This window comes from Leuciscus leuciscus, assembly GCF_965113295.1.
Source record: "Leuciscus leuciscus genome assembly, chromosome: 12".
In the NCBI taxonomy this organism is placed as follows: Eukaryota; Metazoa; Chordata; class Actinopteri; order Cypriniformes; family Leuciscidae; genus Leuciscus; species Leuciscus leuciscus.
The window spans coordinates 6,071,130-6,095,124 of NC_138736.1; the positions used below are offsets into that span (position 1 = coordinate 6,071,130).

The 23,995-nt window shown below is 39.0% G+C and overlaps 1 protein-coding gene across 1 annotated transcript in view; it reads right to left on the reverse strand.

The window, feature by feature from the left end:
- The window catches only part of cdk6 (cyclin dependent kinase 6), a 46,048-nt gene that overhangs the window by 10,533 nt on the left and 11,520 nt on the right, over positions 1 to 23,995 (reverse strand). The window contains exon 5 of the mRNA XM_082187113.1: positions 5,284 to 5,393. Coding sequence (XP_082043239.1) covers positions 5,284 to 5,393 — 110 coding nt within the window. The remainder of the gene's footprint in view (positions 1 to 5,283; positions 5,394 to 23,995) is intronic.

Sequence of the window (23,995 nt, forward strand, 5' to 3'; positions counted from 1 at the left end):
TGGGGTTGGCGTGTACAGCGCGGTGCACTTCTCAGACATCAGAGGAGAAACCTGGTCCCAGGTGCCCTTTAATCTGCAACAGGTGGCCTTTTAAAAAGCATTCTTAATCACCTGCAGGAGGAGAAAAGGTGTGCTGGTAGCAGCAATGAAAGCCCCCCTTACCCCCCCACCCCCAGGCACTAATGGAGGCATGCCAGGAGCCCAGCACAGTGGCCTTTTTATGGAACATGGCTTTAGAGAGTGGAAACCAAACACGTGAATGGATATAACTGATGTTTTAAGGTTTCTTTAGTAATTAACAAATGCAACGGCGCTATTTAAACAGATAGTTATGTGCCTGAAACTAAACATAACTTTCCTATCTGAACTATGGGATTATTGTATTAAGCACTGAGTCAGCTAATGTTTATCTACCGTTCCTGCAAAGCAAACACCATCAATGGATACCGGAAGGGACGGACAGGTGGGCCTGTTAGAATGTGAAACACAGGATGTGTGTGAAAGTGTGTCCCTGCTTGTGTGTCTGCGCTTTCCATCACAAATCTCCCTGTTCATCCGATTATGCACTTGTTATGGCGCGTCGGGAGAGGAAAACATCAGCCCACGCAATTGCCCCCAGCGGCACGAGGAGGGGCGGGTAATTCAACATCATCGACAAGCTGGAATGAAATGGGTCAACAATGCATTATTATTGTTAACCAAGATTAAAACTAATAAAAACTTTTATGCTCATTGAAAAAAAGCTGCAATAAAATAAAACTTAAATGTCAAAGGGGTCATGAAACTGAGAATTAAAGATTTCCTGCTTGATCTTTTGACAGTTAAAGGGTTAGTTCACCCAAAAATGAAAATTCTGTCAGTAATTACTCATCCTCATGTTGTTCCAACCCCTTAAGACCTTCGTTCATCTTCGGAACACAAATTAAGATATTTTTGATTAAATCTGAGAGCGGTCTCACTCCTCCATAGACTTCTAAGACACTATAACTTGCCGGCCCAGAAAATGCATTAAAGAGATCGTTAATATAGTCCAAGTGACTACAGTGGCTCAATCTTAAATTTATAAAGCGACGAGAATACTTTTTGTGCGCAAAAACACAACAAAAATAACGACTTTATTCCACTATTCATTTCCTTCTCTCTGGGCCTCGAGTTTTTTCACGTAGTGTAACTGCGTAGCGCTTCTGTGTTGCACGTCACACACATGACCAGCGTCGGCCAATAGTGAGCCTACGTGTGACGTACAACACAGACGCGCTGCGCTAAAACACTATGTGAACTAACTCGAGGCTCAGAGAGAAGGAAATTAATCATGGAATAAAGTCGTTATTTACTTTTTGTGCACAAAAAAAATAATTCTCGTCGCTTTATAAACTTAAGATTGAGCCACTGTAGTCACTTGGACTATATTAACGATGTCTTTAATGCATTTTCTGGGCCATCAAGTTATAGTGTCTTAGAAGCCTATGGAGGAGTGAGACAGCTCTCAGATTTAATAAAAAATATCTTAATTTATGTTCCGAAGATGAACGAAGGTCTTACGGGGTTGGAACAACATGAGGGTGAGTAATTACTGACAGAATTTAAATTTTTGGGTGAACTAACCCTTTAAGAGATCGTTATACTATAGAAATATCCAGTAAGTTTCAAAACTAAAAACTTCCTTGTTATTCCAAAAACAGCTTTTATTGAAACCAAGGCCAGAAAACGACAGCATCTTAAAAGTTGTGACTTATGACGTCACAGGGAAGCGAAAGACCGCCTTTGCAAGAGAACATCTACGTCTACCTCACCACGTCTTTGGCTCCGCCCACTGGCGCGTCAGTGAATAGTGACATGAGAAAAAGTCAAGATCGACACTAGCCTAGAAATCTAGACGCACCCTAGCGGCAGCAAAATGTATTTTGCAGCCAGGGTAGTCTAGCAACTCTCCGTTGACTTTCGGAGCTGTAAAAACCTAAATTGGGTCAGGCCAATCACATTGTGTTTAGAGTAGGCGGGGCGGGCTTAACATAATGACGACGGAGTTGCGACGGTTCCCTGCTACTTGAAAACAAAGAATGGCTGCTGCTGGCGAACAGTCTTTCGAATCGGCTTTGGCCTCGACTCTGGAGGACTTGGAGTTAAGTTTTTCTTTGAGAAAAGAGCAAAGAACTTCACTTAAGTCATTCTTAAAAAAGGAAGATGTGTTCGTAGTTTTGTCGGTAGTTTTGTAGTTGAATCTTTCAACTAACGTTGGCTCCGGTGTTGGCAAAACGCTCTGGTTGGTTGAAGCACTGTCCTATTGCGTGCAGAGGGAATTTGAAAGACAGCCATTTATCCCGCCCCTCGGACTGAGCCGTGTCTATGGAGAGTTGCCAGACCTAACATCTTGATGATGTAGGTCTGGCTTGCCAGGCTAGATCGACACAGGATCAATACCATCACCCTCCAAATGATCCTAATTCTAGGAAAGTGGGTTTTTTTCTTTTCTTTTTTTTTCTTTCAACAACGTGAATGTATCAGCAGTGCATTATTTGTATTTGGTGCATTTTACTGCGGATTATTTGGTAGTCGCAATTTCGACGCAGACTTTGCAAACAGACCTTTACGATATGGATCTACGCCACAAACATGCAAGTAACCATGTTTATTCTAATGCCTGATCTGTGATCAAGTTCAGATAGATTTTCTTTCTCTCAAAATCGTTCAATACTGTTTATGCATCAGCAAAGCAAGCCAGTGACTAAACAATCAACTTCACATCGTTTCTCTTAGTAGGATGAAAATAATCTTATTTAAACTGATTAAATTATATACAGAAAGCGATAAAAGAACGCTCCCTTCCAATCGCCCAAGCTGTCAATCACACAGCGCGAGTTTATCTGGACACTTGCCAAAACTCGTTATGAAATCAATGACGCTGTTACACTGCACAACGAAGCTCTTACTGTTTTTACATCGTGTTAGCATTGTTATTTGATGAAAGCTTTCGTGAGAGTGCAGAAATTGCGTTGAAATGATGAGATCTTTATTCACGCGATCAACAGACTGTCTGTCATCTGCTCAATGCTCATCACTGCAACCTTTCATGTGTTGGGAATAGATCTAAATATAATGCTACAATCACTACTTTTCACGATTTGTTAATCTCGATAGCTGTAATAGTAAAAACGTAGTAAAAGATTTAGAGAGAGAGAGAGACTTCCACATGTAATGCTAGCTATTTTATATGCAAACATGTCAGCCAATCACAGCAGTGGGTGTTTACACTGAAGTCTCACACAGACACGCCCCTTCAAACAGAGCGTTCAAATCAGAGGCTAAAATCAGGCTAGGAAAAATGCCTTTTATTTCTAAATTATGACCATTTTTTAATGTAAAAATCATGCTAACATTATATGGGCACCCCAGGAAACATAATAAAATAATCCAGTTCATGACCCCTTTAATTGCAAAAACTCTAACTAAACGAAAAATAAAAATTTTGCCTTGGAAATAAACTGAAATATTTAAGTTAAAGCTCTAAAATTATTTCTGTCATGACAACTCGCGGAGTGTTTGGTATGGTAATGGATATGACAATGTTGATATGTTTGATCTTGGCAGAATAAATCTAAGTATGGGACTTGCTACTGCCAATACATACACAACACTCTGCTGTGAGCATGTAAGACATGCTGCTGCTGTACAATATCGTGTACATGAATTACCCGTAGCAGATCTATACAGGTGGAGCTGGGGAAGGTGGAGGGTTTCTGAAAGTGTGTTGCAACTGCTACAGCAAATGCTGACCAAGTATTTGAAGGTTGAGCGAGCTCATTAGCCTGCTGATGCAGCAGGAACCAATCAGCTGTGCCCTATAGAGAATGATGTGATTGCAAGCTGAAAACAAAAGAAATTAATCCTAAATATCAATATAAAAAAAATATAAAAAACTAATAAAATAGCAAAAGTACATAACGAAATTACCCAAAATTTTACTAAAATATGAACTAAGCTAAATCAAAATAATAATAAAACCATAATAAAACTAAAATAACATGCAATGTGTATACACTTGTTTCATTATCCGTTTTTGAAATCCGTACCTTTCTGGTGCTTAAAATGGGATTTCTCACGTTTGAATTGGTGACCAATTTAATGAGAGAATTTGCTTCACGAACCTCATCTAGATATTCGTATCTCATCTACAGTAAACTCATTGAAATAAGAAGTGACAAATCATTTGCAAAACTAAATCTTAATATTTCTCTCTTTTTAGAGCCTTGAGAAAATAGAACCATAAATAATGATAATGCGCTACAAGCTGATGTAGTACATTAGAAGCCACAAAGAAAGAACCGTTGAACCGTTAAATTCTGCTGTCACTGGATTGAGCAGCTTTAATAAATGTGCCAGTGTTGAGTTGAGCAGTTGGAAAGATTCGTTAAACCGCACACAGATGAACGGATCTCTCCAAGTCTACAGTGCCTGTTACAACCACAGTGACTTTTTTTTTTATGTCTGTCTTAATAACCTCAGCCTCCTGCAAAAATGTGGTCAGAAGCAGTGTGGCCCAACACAATCCTTTTTTTTATTTTCAAAATTTCATTTTCTTTTTTTATAATTTCTGATTTTTCTTTTCTTTTTCAGATTTTGATCAAACACAATATAATACCATAAAACATTTAAACCATAAAATACAATATTAAAACAGTTTCATAAAACTATTAAGATGGAAATATCTCATTTCTATCTTCTATAAAGGGGGTAAAATTCTCAAATTAATTTGACACATTTTTAATTATACAATTAAAATAGTATATATAAATATAATTAAAAAAATTTTCAGAGTCTCCAAATCACATGTGACATGTAGCAAAAATGTGATACATTATTTTAATATAATGTCTATGCTCAGTGGTTTTCAATTTTATTATTTTATGTCAGATTTCCATTTTAAAATCTGCATTATGGCCCTAATATTCTTCAGTGTGAACGGAAAATGGGCCCTATCACTAATAAAGTGGACCAAAAAGAAATTAAAGGACTATTTTGCACTTTAAAATATGCATTTCAAATATTTGAATGTTAAGCATATTATTATTCAAGACACACCCAGTGCAATATTTATAGACTCGAGGGAAATCATAACTCTTGGTACTCCCTGTGTGCCAGACACATGCAAGCAATCAGGTCATCCATGCTTGACACGTTTAACTGAGCATCACCCGCCTGAATCCTACATCTTTCTTCATTTTACAGTCAACTAGTCAGGATTATTAGTGAGCGAGATAGATAAATGACGCTGTGCAAACTTACCGGCGTCTGAACATCTCAGCAAAGATGCAGCCGACACTCCACAGATCCACAGGAGTAGCATAGCTGGACTGAAGCAGCACCTCTGGAGCTCGATACCATAACGTCACAACCTGCACACACACAAAAATAATGATACAAATTAGATCTTCTTATTTACATGACCTCACTAAAGTCTTAAATGGTAGTAGACGCTCTTGTCTATATAATCAGTGAAAATTATTTTAGATAAAATAGTCCAAAAACAATATAATACCATAAACATAAAATCAGATTTTAAAATTATACAATATATTATATTTAGATAGTCCATTTTATACATTCTACTAACTATAAGTAACTTTGCAACTACATGTCAGCTAACTCACATAATACTAGTAGATTAAGTTGACGTAGTATTAGTAGACTGTTAGGTTAGGGTTCGGGTAAGTAAGTTGACATGTAGTTGCAAAGTTACTTATATAGTCAGTAGAATGTCTGTTGTAAAGTGTTAACAGACATTAAGCAGACAGTCTACCAATACTCTAATAACTGCTAGTTGACCTGTAGTTGCAAAGTTACTAATTGACATGTAGTTGCAAAGTTACTTCTAGTCAGAAGAATGTCTACAGTGGACCATCGAAATAGTGATACCTTTTTTTTTTATTATTCAATGCGTTTATTTTTCTATTTCTTAATTGTACTGTATAATCGACTGGAATGGCATAAATCCCCGTTCACACTACAAGCGACAAAGCGACACGATACCATTCATTTCAATGGGGAGCAGGCGACTTCCGGCGACACAGTGACCGTTGGTGACTGGATGGGGCGTGTCCGGCGACGCGACAAAGTTGAGATCTGTTCAACTTTATGCAAATGAAGAGCGACTTTCGGGAGCGACAACCAATAGGAGTGAAGTCAGTGGAGCACACGTGATCCGTCACTCTTCAGTGCCGAGTCCGACCGAGGCAAGATGAATGAGAAGTTTATTTTAGCAGTCAGAAACTATCCAATAATTTATTATATGTTTTCGTGTACATACAGTGGTACTCGCCGTGCTGACTCTGAGCCTGAATGATTTCGTGAACTCAGAAAGACCAGTATTTGCCCATTTGCTGCAGTTAAATAGCCACGATAGCAAAGAGCACTCGCTGTTTCTCATTCATCTTTAATATTATGCATTTTATGTACTGATTCCATTTATATTTAGACTTTTCCTTCCAAAATGTTAGCTTGTAGCGGCAAGAAAATAGATTTGTTGTCTACAACCTGGAGTAACATCCGTGAATGTCACTCACAAACATTACTAGGCAACCAGTAGTGGGAACGCCCACTAGCGACCTCACCGCCAGCCACTGGCGACATGCAGCGACAAAGTCGCTTGTAGTGTGAACTGAAATAACAGCTGGCAATGTCCACACACTCATTTGTCCAATCTATATTTTATCTCTACCTCCGAACAGGCCCCACTGACCAATGGACCCTTTTCACAGACTGTGATCATGTGTTTTAACAGTCATCAGCATTGTAAATACTGCAATTTAAAAAAAAATTATGTACATTTATAACACTATACTTTGTATTATATTATCTTTACATCAAATTACGCTACTTTGAGGGTGTTTCTAATACAGCGACTGTGGGAGTGATGGTAAATGGACATCTTTCTCTCTTCTGACTGCCGTTATCAATCCCTCTCAATTTTTTCCCTATTTTTGAAAGTAGTGAAAACACTATTGTGGAGTTTTTCTTTTGCTATTTGAGCAAATGGGGACACAAAAACATATATTTAATGTAGTCTCTCTCATTTACCGCTATAGAATTTTACCCAACTATGACGACTTCCGCTTCTGAGAAACCCGGAAATGTGAAAAGGGTCTATCGAACGCCTTATACAGGCTGCAGGAGCCCAGGAATACTCAGTATGCAGGATTCTGCTGTTAACAGCTACAGTAGGGAGAGCCTCCAGACAAAACTCAGTGACCCTGCACAGGGTGGACGGGTTCCAGGTGCTTTCCCTCCTCACAGCGCTCTCTCGCTCTCCTCCCAGTAGGCTCTGGGCCCAGAAACCCCCAGGCTTATAAGCCAAATCAGTCAGGCCTGTGTTTGTAAGCAAAGCCTGGAGCGTATATCAGTGACTCGTATCCTTAAACGCGTAGCACTCGAGGGTACGCCAGAGGAAATCGAAGGAAAAAGAAGCAGAGGGCTTTCAACGTACTGAAACTGACATGCACTTGGGTTATAAATACATGATGCATCAAGGACCGGTTTGATTTAATTAATCAGACGCATCTACACTGGAAAAATGTTTGAAACTTTTACAGAAAAAAAAAGCTGTTCAACTAAGTTACCTTTCAATATACAGTGGAAAAACTGTAAAGAAGAATAATTTTTACATATGAAGTGGCACCTCTGAGTTCAGACTTTAAATTCATTGAAAGTCTTTGGGATCTGCTGGAGGAGACTTTACAGAGTGCTGGACTCTTGTATCGTCAATACAAGATCGTGACCAAAAATTGATGCACCTCTTGATGGAAATAAATGTTGTGATGTTATTTCCATGTGCATACATTTTTGGTCAAGATCTTGTATTGACGATACAAGAGTCCAGCACTCTGTAAAGTCTCCTCCAGCACATCCCAAAGACTTTCAATTTGTCTATTTAAATCCAAACAGCGAAATTTTTTTGGCTGGGCAGTGAATGTTATTTTACTGTAAAACACTGTCAGATTTATTGTTTTTGAAAGAAAACTATGAATTCCTAAATAATTTACGGCAAAAAGAAAAACAGTAAAAGGAAATTCCCAGAAGTCCCTGCCTGACAGATTACATTTGATTATATTTTATATTAAAACAAATTTTTGTGATCCTTTATTCATGCGTGTTCCCATGATGATGTTTTGTCTCTGTGAGTGTGACCTTGTGCATTGTCCCTATATGAGTAATTGGCCATGTTTTATTGACCGGCTACTTAAAATAAACTCTGGTTCATCATGTGTTTTTTGGCCAATGCAGAAGTAAGCTATTTTCTGTGAATTTGCAAGACTTCCGATGCATTAGCCACTATAGCTAAATAACAATATGAATAAAGATAAGTAAATGGTAAACTATTTGCGCTCCAATCCAGTTTGTTCATGATTGCGATAAGTTGAATATCATAACAAATACTAGTTGGCAATGTCAAGCAGCATAACACACATTCAAGTTACAAATGACAGCTCCCAGTCTTATGTTAAAAATAAGGTGGATTTTACTGTCTGTGTTATGATGGTAAGAGTAAAATATGAGATAACGTTGTTAAATATAGACCTAACAGAGATAAATTAAACTGAGTCGCATTGCATACTATGTTTTTGTCTATTTTTCTCCGTGTATGGGAGCCTCAAACTGTTTCTTTGAAATAGGCCTCTGAATAGCAAAGGCCGCCTCTGGTGATTATTATCAGTACATTTTAAAGTGAAAAGAAGGTTTTAGTGCTTCATTGGTATATGAACATTGTCAATTAATAAAACATATGGCATATAAATTGTAAAATATACAGGCATCAATATGCCATCTCGTAATATCAAACATTGTCACCATATTTTTTACAGTGAGTTTCTAGCAAACACAGCTGTTGTTGTTTTTTTACCATAAATTTGCGGTGTATAGTTAAATATTAAGCCTAATCCTAAATTAAAATGCAATTTCAGTATAATATCTTAGGGTCTAGGCAACGAGAAAAATGCCCAACAACTGAAACGACAGTGAATCCATTCTAGATGGTGACTACATCGTCAACTCCAATTCATTCGCACAATGCAAATCATTCTGATTCAGTCTGAAAATCATTCTTATTATAACAGCAAATGACTCATTCATGTTACAATGTTCGCGGTGCGAAATACATTCACGTTTTTCATATGTATAACAGTCTATATTTAGTGAGAAGACCGCATGTGCTGTGTTGACGCTTTCTCATTCGGGTCTTCCTGGTTTAGTGGAAATGGGGAGGAAGTTGAAGATGAAATAAAAAGGATGAAACACTTTGGCCTCTTTGTTGCCATGTGACCACATGCACATAACATTCTAAATTAGATTCCTTTGGAACTCTAACCACAGCACCTCGCTAGAAGACTTGGACTCAAATTTGTTTATTGATGTAAAAAAAAAAAAATACTATGATAAGGACAGTATAAAGTTTATGTTGGCTCATATAAACGCCTCCCTTCAATATTAAACTCAAAAGAATTCTTAAAAGCCAGTTTTGATTGAGTCAAACGTGAACAACCATTTCAGAAAACAAGTCTGCAGGCCCAACCTGACTATCATCTTCAATCCAAACATTTTGAGTTTGTTAACTGCAATGAAACAAACCCTAAACTGTTGTCTTATCTAAATGTACACTACAAAAGTAGAAAAAAAAAAGAGAGTGCGCAGCTCGACTTCTAGGAAGAACCACATACCGCTTCTAACTGATGTTCGAGCTGAAGTATATCCGTTTGTATGAGTGTTAATAAAAGGCCAGACCACAAAACATTCACACGCACTCGTTGACTCACACAGCATCTCGCTAGCATACTGCAGCTTGCTTAGCAAAGGTTAAGATACACTGCAGTGATTAAACACTGTAAACCCTCAGAAGTACAAGATGAACTAACTGACAGCACTACAGATGAATTATCGTAGCAAGAGGCATAATAAACTCAATGCACTCTGAAAATGTCAGAATGCATGCAAGAGCTGCGGCTTTCTTCGATGTTTCTCTCATTGGTGACACTCGACATTTACCCACAGAGTTCCTCTGTCAAACGGCACATGCCACAGTTTGCATCACGACACCAATGGAAGTGCACACTGCAGAGTCCTCACGTCATTGGAGCTCAAGTCAACCACTGTATAGATCACAGTGGTTGCATCCTATGCACTCAATGAACCCCATGTAGCTTCTGACGTAAATTAAAAGAGACAAGCAACAAGGAACAGTTTTATCATGATCATCATACTGTATAAGTAAGATGTAGCAAGCTGAACGCAAAGCAAATCAGGCAAGTTAATAAAAGTCTTTGGGAAGTTTAAAATCAAGATTAACCCATTTAATCCAGCTGGCAACTAAATTTAAAGTGCCCCATTATGCTATTTTAAAGGATCCTAATGTTGTTTTAGAGGTTTCCTATAGGTTAACATGCACCCAAGATCAAAAAACACTTTAATTTTCTCATAATATATATTACACATGACCTTTTTTGTCAATGAGTCTGAAAATGATTCTTTCGAAGATTCAGTCTCTCTAAACACCTCTTTTCTGAGAGACTACTCTGCTCTGATTGGTCAAATGGCCCAGTCTGTTGTGATTGGTCAACAGCTTACAGCGGTCATTACCATATCTGAATTTCAGTTCTGAAGGCTTCCTCAGCACTTGATACACAGTGATACGAAAAGTAACGAAATTCTCGGTTTTACTGAATCAATTCGAGCCCTCATCCTTTTGAATAGCATGCCAAGTGGATTCACAGCGTTGAAAACATTGTCTTCTTGCCATGTCTAAAAACACGAACCAAACTCTTACATGCCTCAGCTACAGCTACAGTGTTTGAGGGTCAAAGTAGACATCTTTCGCAGGCAGCCAATGAAGACCAAAGGCTGGCATTAAGGACATTTGTTACATTGTTTCACAAGTATGTATCAGGAAGTGAGACTGGAATTGCTGATGACTCGTTTCACCGGTTCAGAATTGATTCTTTCTTTTAGGAGACAAAAACTTTATTAATTGTGCACTTTGAGCTTCAAAACTTTGCAGACCTTTTACATTCATAAACAGCTATATTACACACTATATGAAAGGAAATATTCGAAAAAAGCATAATAGTGGCACCTTAGAAAAGTTATACCACTCTTTTAACATCTGTAAGTATTTTTTTAGGTGACTACAGGGCTTGACTGGGACAAAAAAAATCAGCCCTGGCATTTTGGCCCAGACTGGCCCACTATATGATCATAAACACCACTCATCTTTGCACGCCCTTAAATATATCTTTGCACGCCCTTAAATATATGCATATCAACTCATATTCCTTAAAACCACTAATGCCATATAATGAGTGAGTAACAAGTGAGAGTTAACAGATGAAATAAGTAAAAATTTGACACGTATTAATACAGTTGAACTATACAGCGATGAATCCATGAACAAGCTATAAGCTGCATTGGCATAGCAATACCAGTGTTTCTCACAGGATTTTTGGTTAAACTGTGGTGGGTGGACCTCGGGGTTTGGGGGTTGGGGGGTTGGGGGGTTGGGGGGATGGGGGGATGGGGGGATGCCCCCCCCCCCCCCTTAAGAAAATGTTGTGCATTTTAATGTTAAATTCATCAATCTGGTGCACTTTGAGAGTTCAAAATTAAAAGCTCCAACCCATATTCAGTGTCCAAATTAAACAAAAGAAAAATTCAAACCTCTTTTAGTTGGTGTCTATTTACATTACACTACATTAATAATAGTTTTAATATTAATCCAATGACAGTAATAGCCATATTTTGTAAAACAAATGCACTAAAAAAATAAAGGAAACTTTCATAATTAGTTTTGTACCAATTTCTATTCTTGAAAGAGATAAGCACGTAATATGATCTTTTATTTTGACGGAAACTGCATCAATCTTTTATTTTGGCGGAAAACATGGTTTACAAACGCCTCTCATAAAATTTCTAGTGAATTGCGGTAATCGTCAACTATGCAGATGTGGAAATAATCTGTAACTGGGTTATGGGTTCCTACACTCAGTCATGACATAGACTAAGTGTTATGAAAGTAGTTCTGCTTACCGCAGGCTCTACACTTTCTCATCGCTCTCCTGATTCTCCTCACTATCATCATCTGCCACAGGAGCTGATGAAGGTCAGAAAACACAATTTGACACATTTTACAGTGTCTGCTTTAAGGGCCTGTTTCTATTTTTTTCACGCTATTTCTCTGCACAATCCTTGCGTTTCTTCTCCATCTCGCTGACTATTTTGGCAGATACACACTGACACTGCTGCACGCTCGCTCACTCGTTTAAAGTTGTGATTGGGCCAGCCCAGTGTCAATCAAGAAAAGTACCAATGGGCCGCTGATCTGCAGACAGATAATATTGATTTCATGGGCTGGCTGACTTTTTTTGACCAATGCATTACACCGGCACAAACCCAGCGCCGCCAATTAAGCAAAACAAAACGAATGGGCCGCCGATGTACACATTTTATGGGCCGTTAAAAAAAATAAAAAAATAAAAAAATGTATGCATGCATGTATGTATGCATGTATGTATGCATGTATGCATGCATGCATGAGTATGAGATGTATCGGCCCAAAAACCACGTCGGCCCACTGGGAAAGTGCCCGGTATGCCCGATGGCCAGTCCACCCCTGGGTGACTATTAGTCTCAGCCTCAGATGTCTAATGCATAAGGCATAGAAAATGGGTAACACTTATGGAGTTTCGAAGCCATCATCTGACTGGTTGAATTCTAAAGTATTTTCAGGAGATGTGCATGTTGCTTTCTGTAACGGTCCACATGGAAACAAAACCGTCATGATGCGAAAAAACCCTAGGGGGCCCTATTTTAACGATCTAAGCGCATGGTCTAAAGTGCAGGGTGCAATTGCACTTAGGGCGTGTCCAAATCCACTTTTGCTAGTTTAACGACGGGAAAAATGGTCGGCGTGCGTGCCGCATGGTCTAAAAGGGTTGTCCCTATTCTCTTAATGAGTAATGGGTGTGTTTTAGGCATAACGTGAAATAAACCAACCAGAGTCTCATCTCCCATTACCTTTAAAAGCCAGTTGCGCTCACGCCATGGCAGATTCGCTATTTACATGACGGAATTTGCAAACGGAAAGATTGAACGCTTCTCCAGAGCGCAAATGGATCTGCTCGTGCGCGAGGTGCAAAGCACGCGAACAGACCATCTACGGGACAAGCCGGATTCCACCATGTCTTTATGTACACAATATTACTCTTGTACATTGTAATCCTTTTATTTGTCATATTTGGCTAGTTTGTGTGTTGCTGCCCTGTGTGTGTAATAAGCAGAGTGTACGCACGTTGTGGACCCGCCTATAGGCGCACATTACTCTCTAGGCGCTCTTTAAATACCCCAACATTTTTTTTTGCTCCATTGACTTTAGACCAGGTTTCAGCTGGTCAATGCCGCAGTCTATTTCAGGTGCCTTAAAAATAGCAACGCGCTAACAATGCGCCTGAACACACCTCGTTTTCAGACCAGCACGCCCATGGGCGCATAAATAGGCACAAATGCATTTGCCATTTAAACAACGTGGCGCAGGACGTGAAAATGATAACTGCGTCAGGCTGAAACTAGCAAAAAACATTTGCATCGCGCTCGGCACTGCATTGCACTGGGTGTCTGATAGGGCCCCTTGTGTTCACAATTATGACAATGAGCGGTTATCAGGTTCAACTGAACACTGGGTTTTCAAAAGTATGTGAAGTTCACGGCATAGTCGGTTTAAAAGATGTCCAAGAGTTTTACATGCCGGTCTGTTATAGTAGGAACAGTGACTTGTCAGTCAGACTGCCAATGAAAAGCTGCTATGGAGGCCAGATCTTCTACCATCAGTCTGAAGGTCTGGCTACACAAGACTTGGTGACTATAGATGTTTTAAAGTCAACTTAAATACAAGTAAACTACCTTTGCAAGCTTTTACAAGTTGCTGGAAAATGTGGTGTTGTTTAATTCATGCTGAAATTTTCTGCTGTCAATACTAGCATATTTAGTTACCAGTGAGAAAAATGCCAAATTATCTTAATGTCGGCATAGTTTCCAATGGGAGTTTCTACACAGAAATGTGCCCACTGGTCACTAAAGTTGTCAAATTTAAATCATCTTTAAAATGGCATGAGAACTGTACAGTGTGTTAATATGAAAGATTGTGCAAATAATTAGTTGAATAGTCGACATCATGAGTGTGAGCATTAATGGATTAACATTTTGAAAATATTTCATCTTTGTATATGGTTTGCTTTGTATTTGATTGCATTAAGCAGTTGCTTTTGAAAGAATGTCCTTTCAGTGAAAAATTCCAGTCCGTACCCTTTGGATTGAGAATGAATACATGCTAGCATTTAAAGTCTCTCTCTCTTTCTCTCCTCCTCCTCTCTAAGTTTCGAACCAAGCTAGTGGTTGTGTGACAGGGTAGCCTACAGAGGTTTTTCTGAAACTGGCCGCTAATAAAAGGGTCAGATAAAACGGCTCTGGCTGACTCCAGATTAAAAGAGAGCATTCTGTGCATTCCTATCTGGTGAGACAGTGCGGGCCCTCTCAACACGAGGGAAACCAAGAAACTCTTCTCACCGCCACTGACCAAGCATATCCACAACGGCCCAGCGGCTCAACTCTTGCACTGGGCCACCCTGCACTTCTCCATATATACCCCACTCCAGCTAATGCACTCTAGCCCCCATTACCCAAACCCCTCCTTTTGATTCACCCCAATAGATTTAAAACAATAGAGACACAATGTGATTCAGAATAAGCCTGGCTGATGGAGTTGGCAAGGAGCCTCTGTTTACATTGTCTCTCTCAAAGGAAGCGAAGGATGAAAGGCCCCTTCAACACAAGACGTTCATCCGCATTCTTTCAGGCCGCCCCCGGACACTTTTAAAGGGGCAAGTCCGCTAACTTGGCAGAGCACAATGCCGTTTGCTAAAAATGAGCCTCCATGATGGCCCATTATTCAGTTGGTAATAGATCAGTGAGTGATATCATTAGCTAGCTTCTGAAAGTCCTCTGAACATTAGCCATGTGCAAAGCAACATATTCAAAACCAACTAGCTGGTTGTTTGCATGAATGACTAGGACTTAAGAAATACATGCATATTTATGCATTCCTTATGCAGAAATGAACATAAGACGTTCTTACATTCTAAAACAGATAGGCGCTGAATACAGGATTTTATACATACATATATACGCCCACATACATATATACACACACATATATACACATATACACACACACACACACACACACACACACACACACAGGGGTGCTCGCTCATAACTTTTTTGCTCTGGTTCTCAAAAGAGCACCTGCAGATCGTGGCGAGATGCTTGACTGACTGTCGATGTAGTGACGGTGCTCAAATTATAAATTAAATAAATATAATATATATTAAAATGTAAATATAATATATTCAAAAATTATTATATAATAAATTATTATATTTATTCATCATAATAAATAATAAATAAAAAATAAATAAATAAATAAATAAATAAATAAATAAATAAAATGATATTATAATAAAAAGCCATTAGCTGACCTCACTAATCGGTGACCCATTCCCGCGCACTACTGTATATGGTGTTCTTTAAATATCATGTATTGGCCATGCCCATGAACAGGTGCATTTTTGCATGCTTTTTATCATAATTTAGTACTTATGATGGCAAAATAGCTAAGATGAGCTGTATTTAGGTGCAGAAAGCTTTCAGGAATAAAATATTTTAATTATACCCTCACGGACGGACTGAAAACAGGCTATTTTAGAGTTTGCTGTGCTTGCACATTGCAGTCGTACTGAACAAGCCTCCCACCTCACCTCCAGCCATGTTTTGTCTTAGGACGAAGCCATTCTTTCCCTCCCAGTCAAACGGGCTGTAAACACTGTTATTGTGAAGCCAGAGGGTTTTCCCCTAAAAATCCATTTAAAATGGCAACAATACTACCAGGTTTAGAGATTGGAGAAAGATATATGAAGGCTCAAATAAGCAGCATTCATAAACTGTATACAGTAAAGAAAAAGAAAAAAAAAAACTCCACAACTGTTGCCAAAGTATGCAGAGCTTACAGGAATGCTGTATGGGGCCCTCTCTGAGCGAACAAAGAAAGCACAGTCAGACTCCTTTTCCCCAGCGCTACCACATCCGCACATCATTAGTTGGAAAATTCCTGATATATGCTGTAATTTTTTTTTTTTTTTTTTTTTTTGCACTCTGGTACAGGCAAAGCTTTAATATCTAGATTCCATTGGATCCTGCAACGTACCCCCAAATCAGTTCTCTTTTCCCGGTTGGCCATCGGCCCGTCAACAAATAATCCTGACAAGGTCCGGGAGCAAGGGTTCAGCGCTCTCTATGGACCACTAGCAAACGAGGTCACACAGGAAATACCAAATAAGACGCTCCCCATGCATTGTGCTGCTGCACTCTTTGTGTGTCTGTTGGTGCCCCCTGTTTTTCCGGTGGATTTTTTTTTCCTTTTCTTCCTTTCTCCTTTTTGGAATACCGGGGGAGATATCTAAACATTCCCAAAGTGTGCCGCACGTGCTCTCCTGCGTGCCATGTTTTCCTTTTTCCAGACATGCCGCTGCCTCTGAGTCTGTCCAAAGCAAAAGCACATTGTCTGGCAACGAACAAGCTGCTGCGCTCAGCTCAAACCAAGACTGGTCTAAAAACCTAAACAATTTTTCATAATTAAGATTTATGATTTGGACAGAATGTCCTGCTAAGAAACAACTATTTGGAAAACTCATCGCACCAACCCCCATGCTTTTCAAAACTTGTTTCAATGGCAAACACCCGTAGCTTGTTTCAGCCTGGCTGCATCTATTTGCTAAATCTAAGTGTCATGGTCACATGAAAGGTTTAATACGAACAAAACTCTTTCGGGCAAGTAGAAACACTAAAGCGCATGTGTCCGTGTATCTCCTGCAAAAGTGTGACCTCTTTTGAAGTGTAGGAGTGGGACAGGGGGTCCTGCCAAGCAATGATGAGAATGTGATCTCGTTCCAAACATACTTTCTTCTGTTGAACACAAAAGATGATGTGTCTGTTTATTTATTTGTTGTCCCTACAATTAAAGTCAATGAAGTCTAATGTTATTTTGGCCCCCATTGACTTTCATTGTGTGGACAACAACAATTCAAATCTTCTTAAAAAAAAATCATCTTGTGTGTTCTGTAGAAGAATGGTATACAGGTTTGGAACGGCATTAGGGTGAGTAAATGACAAAAAAAAATATTTTTAGGTGAACTATCCCTTTAAGAAATATTTAATAGATTATCACTAGATTTACGTTGTCATGACACACAACAAACGTTCCAAACACAAAAGCTAATATAGGACGTACACTGTTTAAACATGTTTAAACTATTAAAGTTTCTTTCGGACTTCCGTTAACAAGCTTCATCTGGGCATCATCATACTCATCCCTCCCTGATACATATTAGTTTAAAGGGGAAGATCTGATTGGATACAGTTGGTTTGCACTGGACAGTGAAGCGGAGCTCAAAATGGAAATCCCATCAAGCAGATTCATTTCGTAAAAGGGGTTGAATAATATCTTCTGTCGAACAATGAGTCATTTCCCCTGCCCACACATTTATTGAAACAACTACAGACTCATTTGAAGATGCCTAGCTTCATTTTCAGTCAGAGCAGGGACTTTTAAACACAACAGATTGTCTGTGTGCCTTTTCCTATTCATGCTCACATCACAATGACTATCATCTGCAACAGCCTGCACACAGGACAGATTAGAAGAGGCGCGAGTCTCCGACTGCAAATCTGACCAGACGTGCTTAATGAGAGGACAGATGGAGTGGACCGTTAATTGCATTATCAGTTAGTTGGACTGTGGCCATTCTCTGTCAAGCTGTTTGGATAGCCAGAAAAGCCTTGCTCGTCTCATTCATCTGCCAGAAAAAGTAGCTACTATACACGATTGTTACAGTTGTCATGAAAGGATTAAGTGCCAGTCAGTTTTTGTGTAAGTTGATATAAATTCTAAAATAAACAAAGTTGCAAATGTATATCTTTACACATTGTCATATGAACAACCAGTCAGAAATGATATTCATGAACTTAAGTACACAAAACCTACTTAATTTTGAGACAGACATTACTAGCTGCGCCCGAAAATTAGTCAGACTAGTTCAGATTGTAATTTGTGAGTTCTTTCTAACTTGTTTTCAAACATCTTTTCGATTCACTAAAGGAATTGGTTCATAATGTCATTTGTTTGTGAATTGAATCACATTATTTGCCAGATTTAATCAGGCAAAATGATTCAAACTTGCAAGTCATGAGTTTGTGATTCTTTGAGAACGATTCTTTAAAAGAACTGGCTCATTCATATTTGTTATGGAATCAACTAATCTATTTAAATAGTCAGACTGTTTCAAACCAGTAAATTAAGAGTCTTTTTTAAACGATTCATTAAAATAATCATTACACAAATTTTGTTTGTGTATACATACATGATAATATAGCAGTCAGAAGAAAGCTGTGAGTATTAAATTTGCAAGTCTATGAGAAAGATTCTTTAAAAGAACTGGCTCATAAGAGTCATTTGTTCCTGAACCAAAGCAATCAGTTAGTGTGATTCAGTCAGAATCGTTAAAGGGATACTTCACCGATTAGCATTAAGCTTTGTATCAGTAGAAGCCCGGTAGTATTTTCGAATGACCGTGCTTCCTTCCCTCATGTCCCCCTGAGACGAGAGATTTCTGTATTATGTGTCTGGAAAAAAACCTCTGATGACGCAAAAATCTTAATTTTGCGTCATCGGAGGCTTTTTTGTCCAGAGGCGAGAGACTCCAGCCAGTAGGAGGAGCTCGTTCCGCATGTCTTCAACCCGCCCATAGGGGGATCTCACGATAAAACGGCGTCTTTTCAGTTTCGAGTCGACTAGTAGCCTAGTTGTATCATTTCTTCCGATACTGCCCTCTGTAACCGGTAGGTGTGGCTTGGGAGTGTCCTCGTAGAGCAGCGAAGCAAGTGCATTCTGGAAGTGGTTGTCTTTCATCCACATGAGGCAAAAATACATTTTCTGGCTTTTCTCAGTTTAGAAGGCACCAACTTCTAAAATAGTTTCACATTTCTACTACATAAATGACCCAATTTAAATACACATTCATCTTTCCAGCGGTGAAATATCCCTTTAAGTTATTAGTATTTTTTAACAATTAAGAACTAACTTAGCCTGATTCAAATGGTTGCTCTCAAGTTTGATAGTCTTGAACGATTCCTTAAAAATCACATCATAAGAGGTGATTTTCATAAAATGGCTCATACAAGTATTTGTAGATTGAAGCCCCAACCTCATTCAATGTCGAATGACACAATCGGCATCATAGTTGAATGTATCTGCCATCCACATTTGTTCACTGAAACTCAATCAGCATTGAATTGTGGGATGGTTTGGGTTAGAGGATGCGAGTCTAGCAAGCTATGGGCGCTAGGTGATACAAACATAAGGGATTCATTCGACCATCAGAGGGGAAGGAAGTGACAGGGCCCACAGGACTCCCACAGCACAGACTGTTATGAAGTTTGTGGTATGCAGAAAAACGGTTGCAGGAAAAGAGGGATTCTTTTTTATCTCAGCATAATTTGAGCCATGACAGCCACTTGTACAGCAAATCTACACAACCCACCAAAAGCAGCCTGGATTCTCATGCACTTTTGGATCACTTCTGCAGATGGCATATATTTCAGAAAGGCCTATAAAATATGTTTTATTAGATGATAAAAGGCCAAGGAAAGCCCATTCACTTTGTTTAATGCAAAAATGGTTGGAGGTCTTGCAGAAGAAGCATAGCAATAGATTAAAGTATGCTTACTTAACACTTAAAAGATGTAAAAATTGTACAACAATCAGTCGGATGAATGATCTGAGACATTTGCCTGCAGTTCTGTAAATCCAATTTCATGAGCAATGCGGTGCACATGATGTTTGCTTGAACAGGATCCTAATCGCTTTCATGGGACAATCCCAGCTGCCTCCATTTTTACAATAACTCCATTTGATATAAAGGAAGAGGCCGCAATCGATTTCATCCCACCCAGTATCGCTAGATTACAGTTTGCATGCATCGTAGTGTCAAGCACAGCTTCTGATTGTACATGAGCTGAAATAAAAGCAATCTAGGCTCATTAGAAAAGCAAGCCTGTACCTATATTTTGGAAATAACTCCAAAAACATACCTATAATTCACTGCAGTTTCCAGCTGAAATGAACATTACTGGAAGTAAAACAGCAACTTTTATTTCTTTTCACACAAATTTGTTAAATTATGATTATAATCATAAATCAATATGTAAATTATGATTTCGGAGGCAGATTACCGATTATATTATTACCATATTGACATGTGCATCACAACCACCTCCGTATGAATGGCTTTTCTGATGTAGAAAACTTGCCCGGAAGCTCACCTGGTTTTGCACTTGCAATGTGGAGCGCTCAGGTACAAGTTCTCTGAAATGCGTGTCATGATAGAAGAGCTCAAAGACTTCTAGGAGCAAATGCTCTCTCTTTTTTTACACTTACCTTGCTTTATTTGACACTTTCGGTTAGGTTCAGGGTCAGATTTAGTGTAGGTGCTACATTATTTTCAAACTAACCTTTATTATTATTAGAATTAACCTTTAAAAGTCACTCACTAGACATTTCATACAACCACCAACATAATAAAACGTTACCAGTTACCACTTTCGCTTCGAAAGTGTGGCAAAAACATGCCAAAAGCAACGTAACAGGCATATTTTTCAATGAGCCTGGGTTGGGGAAAAAGGCATCTAATGCACCCTTAAAAAGCCAAACGGGGAGAATTAAACGCTACTGTGTATTGTGTTTGTGCTTTAGGCTGTCAATCAGAGATGGACAAAAGCAGCAGAGAGAACCAGAGTCATTCTAACAAACAACAATGCTGCGGACCCATGAGATTTGTAGGGTCAGGCTAATCTCCACCTCTCGGGGCACCCGATGGGTGGTCCATTCAGCGCTCGGTCGCTGTGTGTGACCACCTGAAAAACATACTTGAATAAAAGTAGATACCTTACAGCAAAAATGACTCCACTTGAGTAAAAGTTTTAGAGTATCTAATTTAAAAGTACTTAAGCATTTTACTCATATTCAACACCAAAGAGACATGCCAGTGAAAAACAAGAAACAGCTGATATGTGAGGAGAGCAATCACATTTATTTTCTAAAATCACAATAAAACTGAAAAATCGCAATCAGTCAAGTTCGACATAACAGCCTCTTAAACGTCTACAAACACTCAAGTCTCAGTTCAACTCAAGTGCTCAAAATGAGCACAAGTAAACCAATACCCTTCAAAAATGTTTCTACAATATAACAGATAAATAAAATAATGCTAAGTAAAATTAAATAGTTTTTCACGGGACGTGCTACACCTGCGATTCACAACTACCTGCTAATGCACTCAATATTCATCTAAAGTCACCTTGTTGACAAGTTTGGGAAAACAAGGGCAAAAAGCACAAGATACAGAACCTTCAATGCCCTGTAGATGGTGGTATCACTTCTTTTGTAGCAGAAATAAACTGCTGCAGAAAAAGTTAGGTGCCACGCACTAAATGTAAAGAGTAATTGCATAATTCATCACAAATGTATAGGAGTAAACAGTACATATAGGCCCTGTTTACACCTGGTATTAATAGGTGTTTTGGTCTATCGGATCACAAGTGGACGATAAATACAGGTGTAAATGGGGTCTAAAACGTTTTGAGATTGTCCACTTTCGACCTCTTCCAGAGGTAGTCGAAAACGCATTCGACTGAATTGCTTTCGTAGTGTTAACGCTCATGTGGTCGAATGTGTTTGAACAGCCACAAAAGACCGCCTACTGACCTAATGCGTAAATATTTTGGGAAGTGCGCTAGCTAGACGGGATTTAAACTTTGTCGGCTAAAGACCCAAGTTTGGTTTGAAGACAAAAACATACCAAGCACAATGTTCTCTCACCAGTCCTGATTTCTAACACACAATCAGCGGTCTTGCGACTGTCAGGGCTGAAATGAAAGCTGATGCTCTCCGGGCGCGTTCATATGTAAATTGCGCAATCTTATTTTGTCCATTAGAACGAAAAATCTAAAAAAGCCCATACATTTACCTGCCCATAGACCCTCCCTTTGGACAAAAGAGACCCTCGTCCACTTGTGATCCGATCGACCAAAACACATATTAATACCAGGTGTAAACAGGGCAAAACTTGTAGTCAAGTAGAGAGTAAAAGTTGCTAATATATTTGAAAAACTACAAAGTTGCCAAAAAAATACTTAAGCACAGTAACTAATTACATTACTGAAATACTTTTACCACTGCTCTATGTTTCTCATCTACATGGCGAGAGCAGAGGGGGAAGCCACTAAAGCAGAGTTTCACAATCCCCATTAACTTCTTAACAACAATGATAAAAAGTATATTAGCATATTCTGTAAACCGCTGTGAAATACATACATATAACATTAGGTAAGAGGTGACAAACACCGCACTCTACAAAAAAACTCTGAGGGGATATTCCTTTAAGTTTTTATGCAAAACAGATATCATTTACTTCAGACAAACTGCCTGGTTCGACCTCTCTGCATTGAGAACGGTAGTCTGTTCTGAATCATCGTAATTCCGCATGAGTTCTGGTGGGCAGTTATGACTCAGCCAACCATGTTTGGTCCATTCAGCACTTCTCAAGTCTTCTAATGTACAGTTTATGTCAGCATGGCAAACTAGAAGCTAACATTGAGTGTTGTCATAGAATGAGTAGCCAAAAGCCATAACAGCACGTCTGCTTTTGCATACACAATAACGACATTCCTGTAACTGCCAAGAGAGAGGAAATGGATTTTTTTTAGCTGCTTGAAGGGCGGGTGATAGGGGGATTCCAGGCACAGGAACATTAATCCGGAGAGCCAGAGAGTCCATGATCACTGTAAGCACCCCCCTGCCTTATCTATCGGCCGTTTTGTTTTTTGTTTCTCAGTATGTGTGGGGTGGGGTGAAACGGAGGGGATATTTTCTAGTGGTAGATTCCCAGGTGAACTCACAGAGAATCACCCGCCCAACGATTTAACAGCCAGAAGCCATTTATTAAAGAACTGAAACAACATTTTTTTGCTCAGCAACTAAAACCACCGAAACCGCAGCTAACAGAAGTGCTGGCAGTCATTCAGAATCTGCAAACTGAATGAGATGTGAAAAAAAAGTGGGTTAATGTCGCAAACTTGCATTCCCTTTTGCATGCGATATGGCCATGGCAACGACTATAATTAGATGGGAGAAATTCAATATTCACTGCAAGCATCTTGACTAAATGTAAAGAATGTGATTAATCAGCCATGTAAATATGCAATATATATATATTTTTTTTTTAAAACACTGATTTAACTTGCACAAGATCTCTAATCAAAAACAAAGACACAATGTCTGTTCAAAGCCTATGTGCAATCTTTTGACATCAGAGCCGTCCTCAAGAGATTGTGACTTCAAAGAGTGGCAAAAGGGAATTGATGGGACTCAATCGCAGTCCATTTCATCTCAGCTTAAGCCACTTTGTGAGGCCAAAGACATGGGACAGCATCTGCAGGGATCACCTTACACATTATACACTCGCTTTCAGGCACATGTCTGATGGGTGGCCTTTCAGTGCTACCACATCTGATTGGACATCATCCATATTTGTCTCAAGGGATCTATTTGTCTGTATGATGGCATGTTACACTCCTAAAGCTAACAAGAGGACATCAGATATATCGAAGATGTCAATAATGTAATACAGTAGACAATGAGAAATGTTTGCAGTGTGACATCCGCATACTTGAAAGGGGAATTAAAGAACCGAGGGATGAAACGGTGGAAAAAGATGACACTTACAACATTGGGTCTCATCCATTAATAATAAGTAGAAAATGTCACATACAAAAAGCATACAAATATATCTAC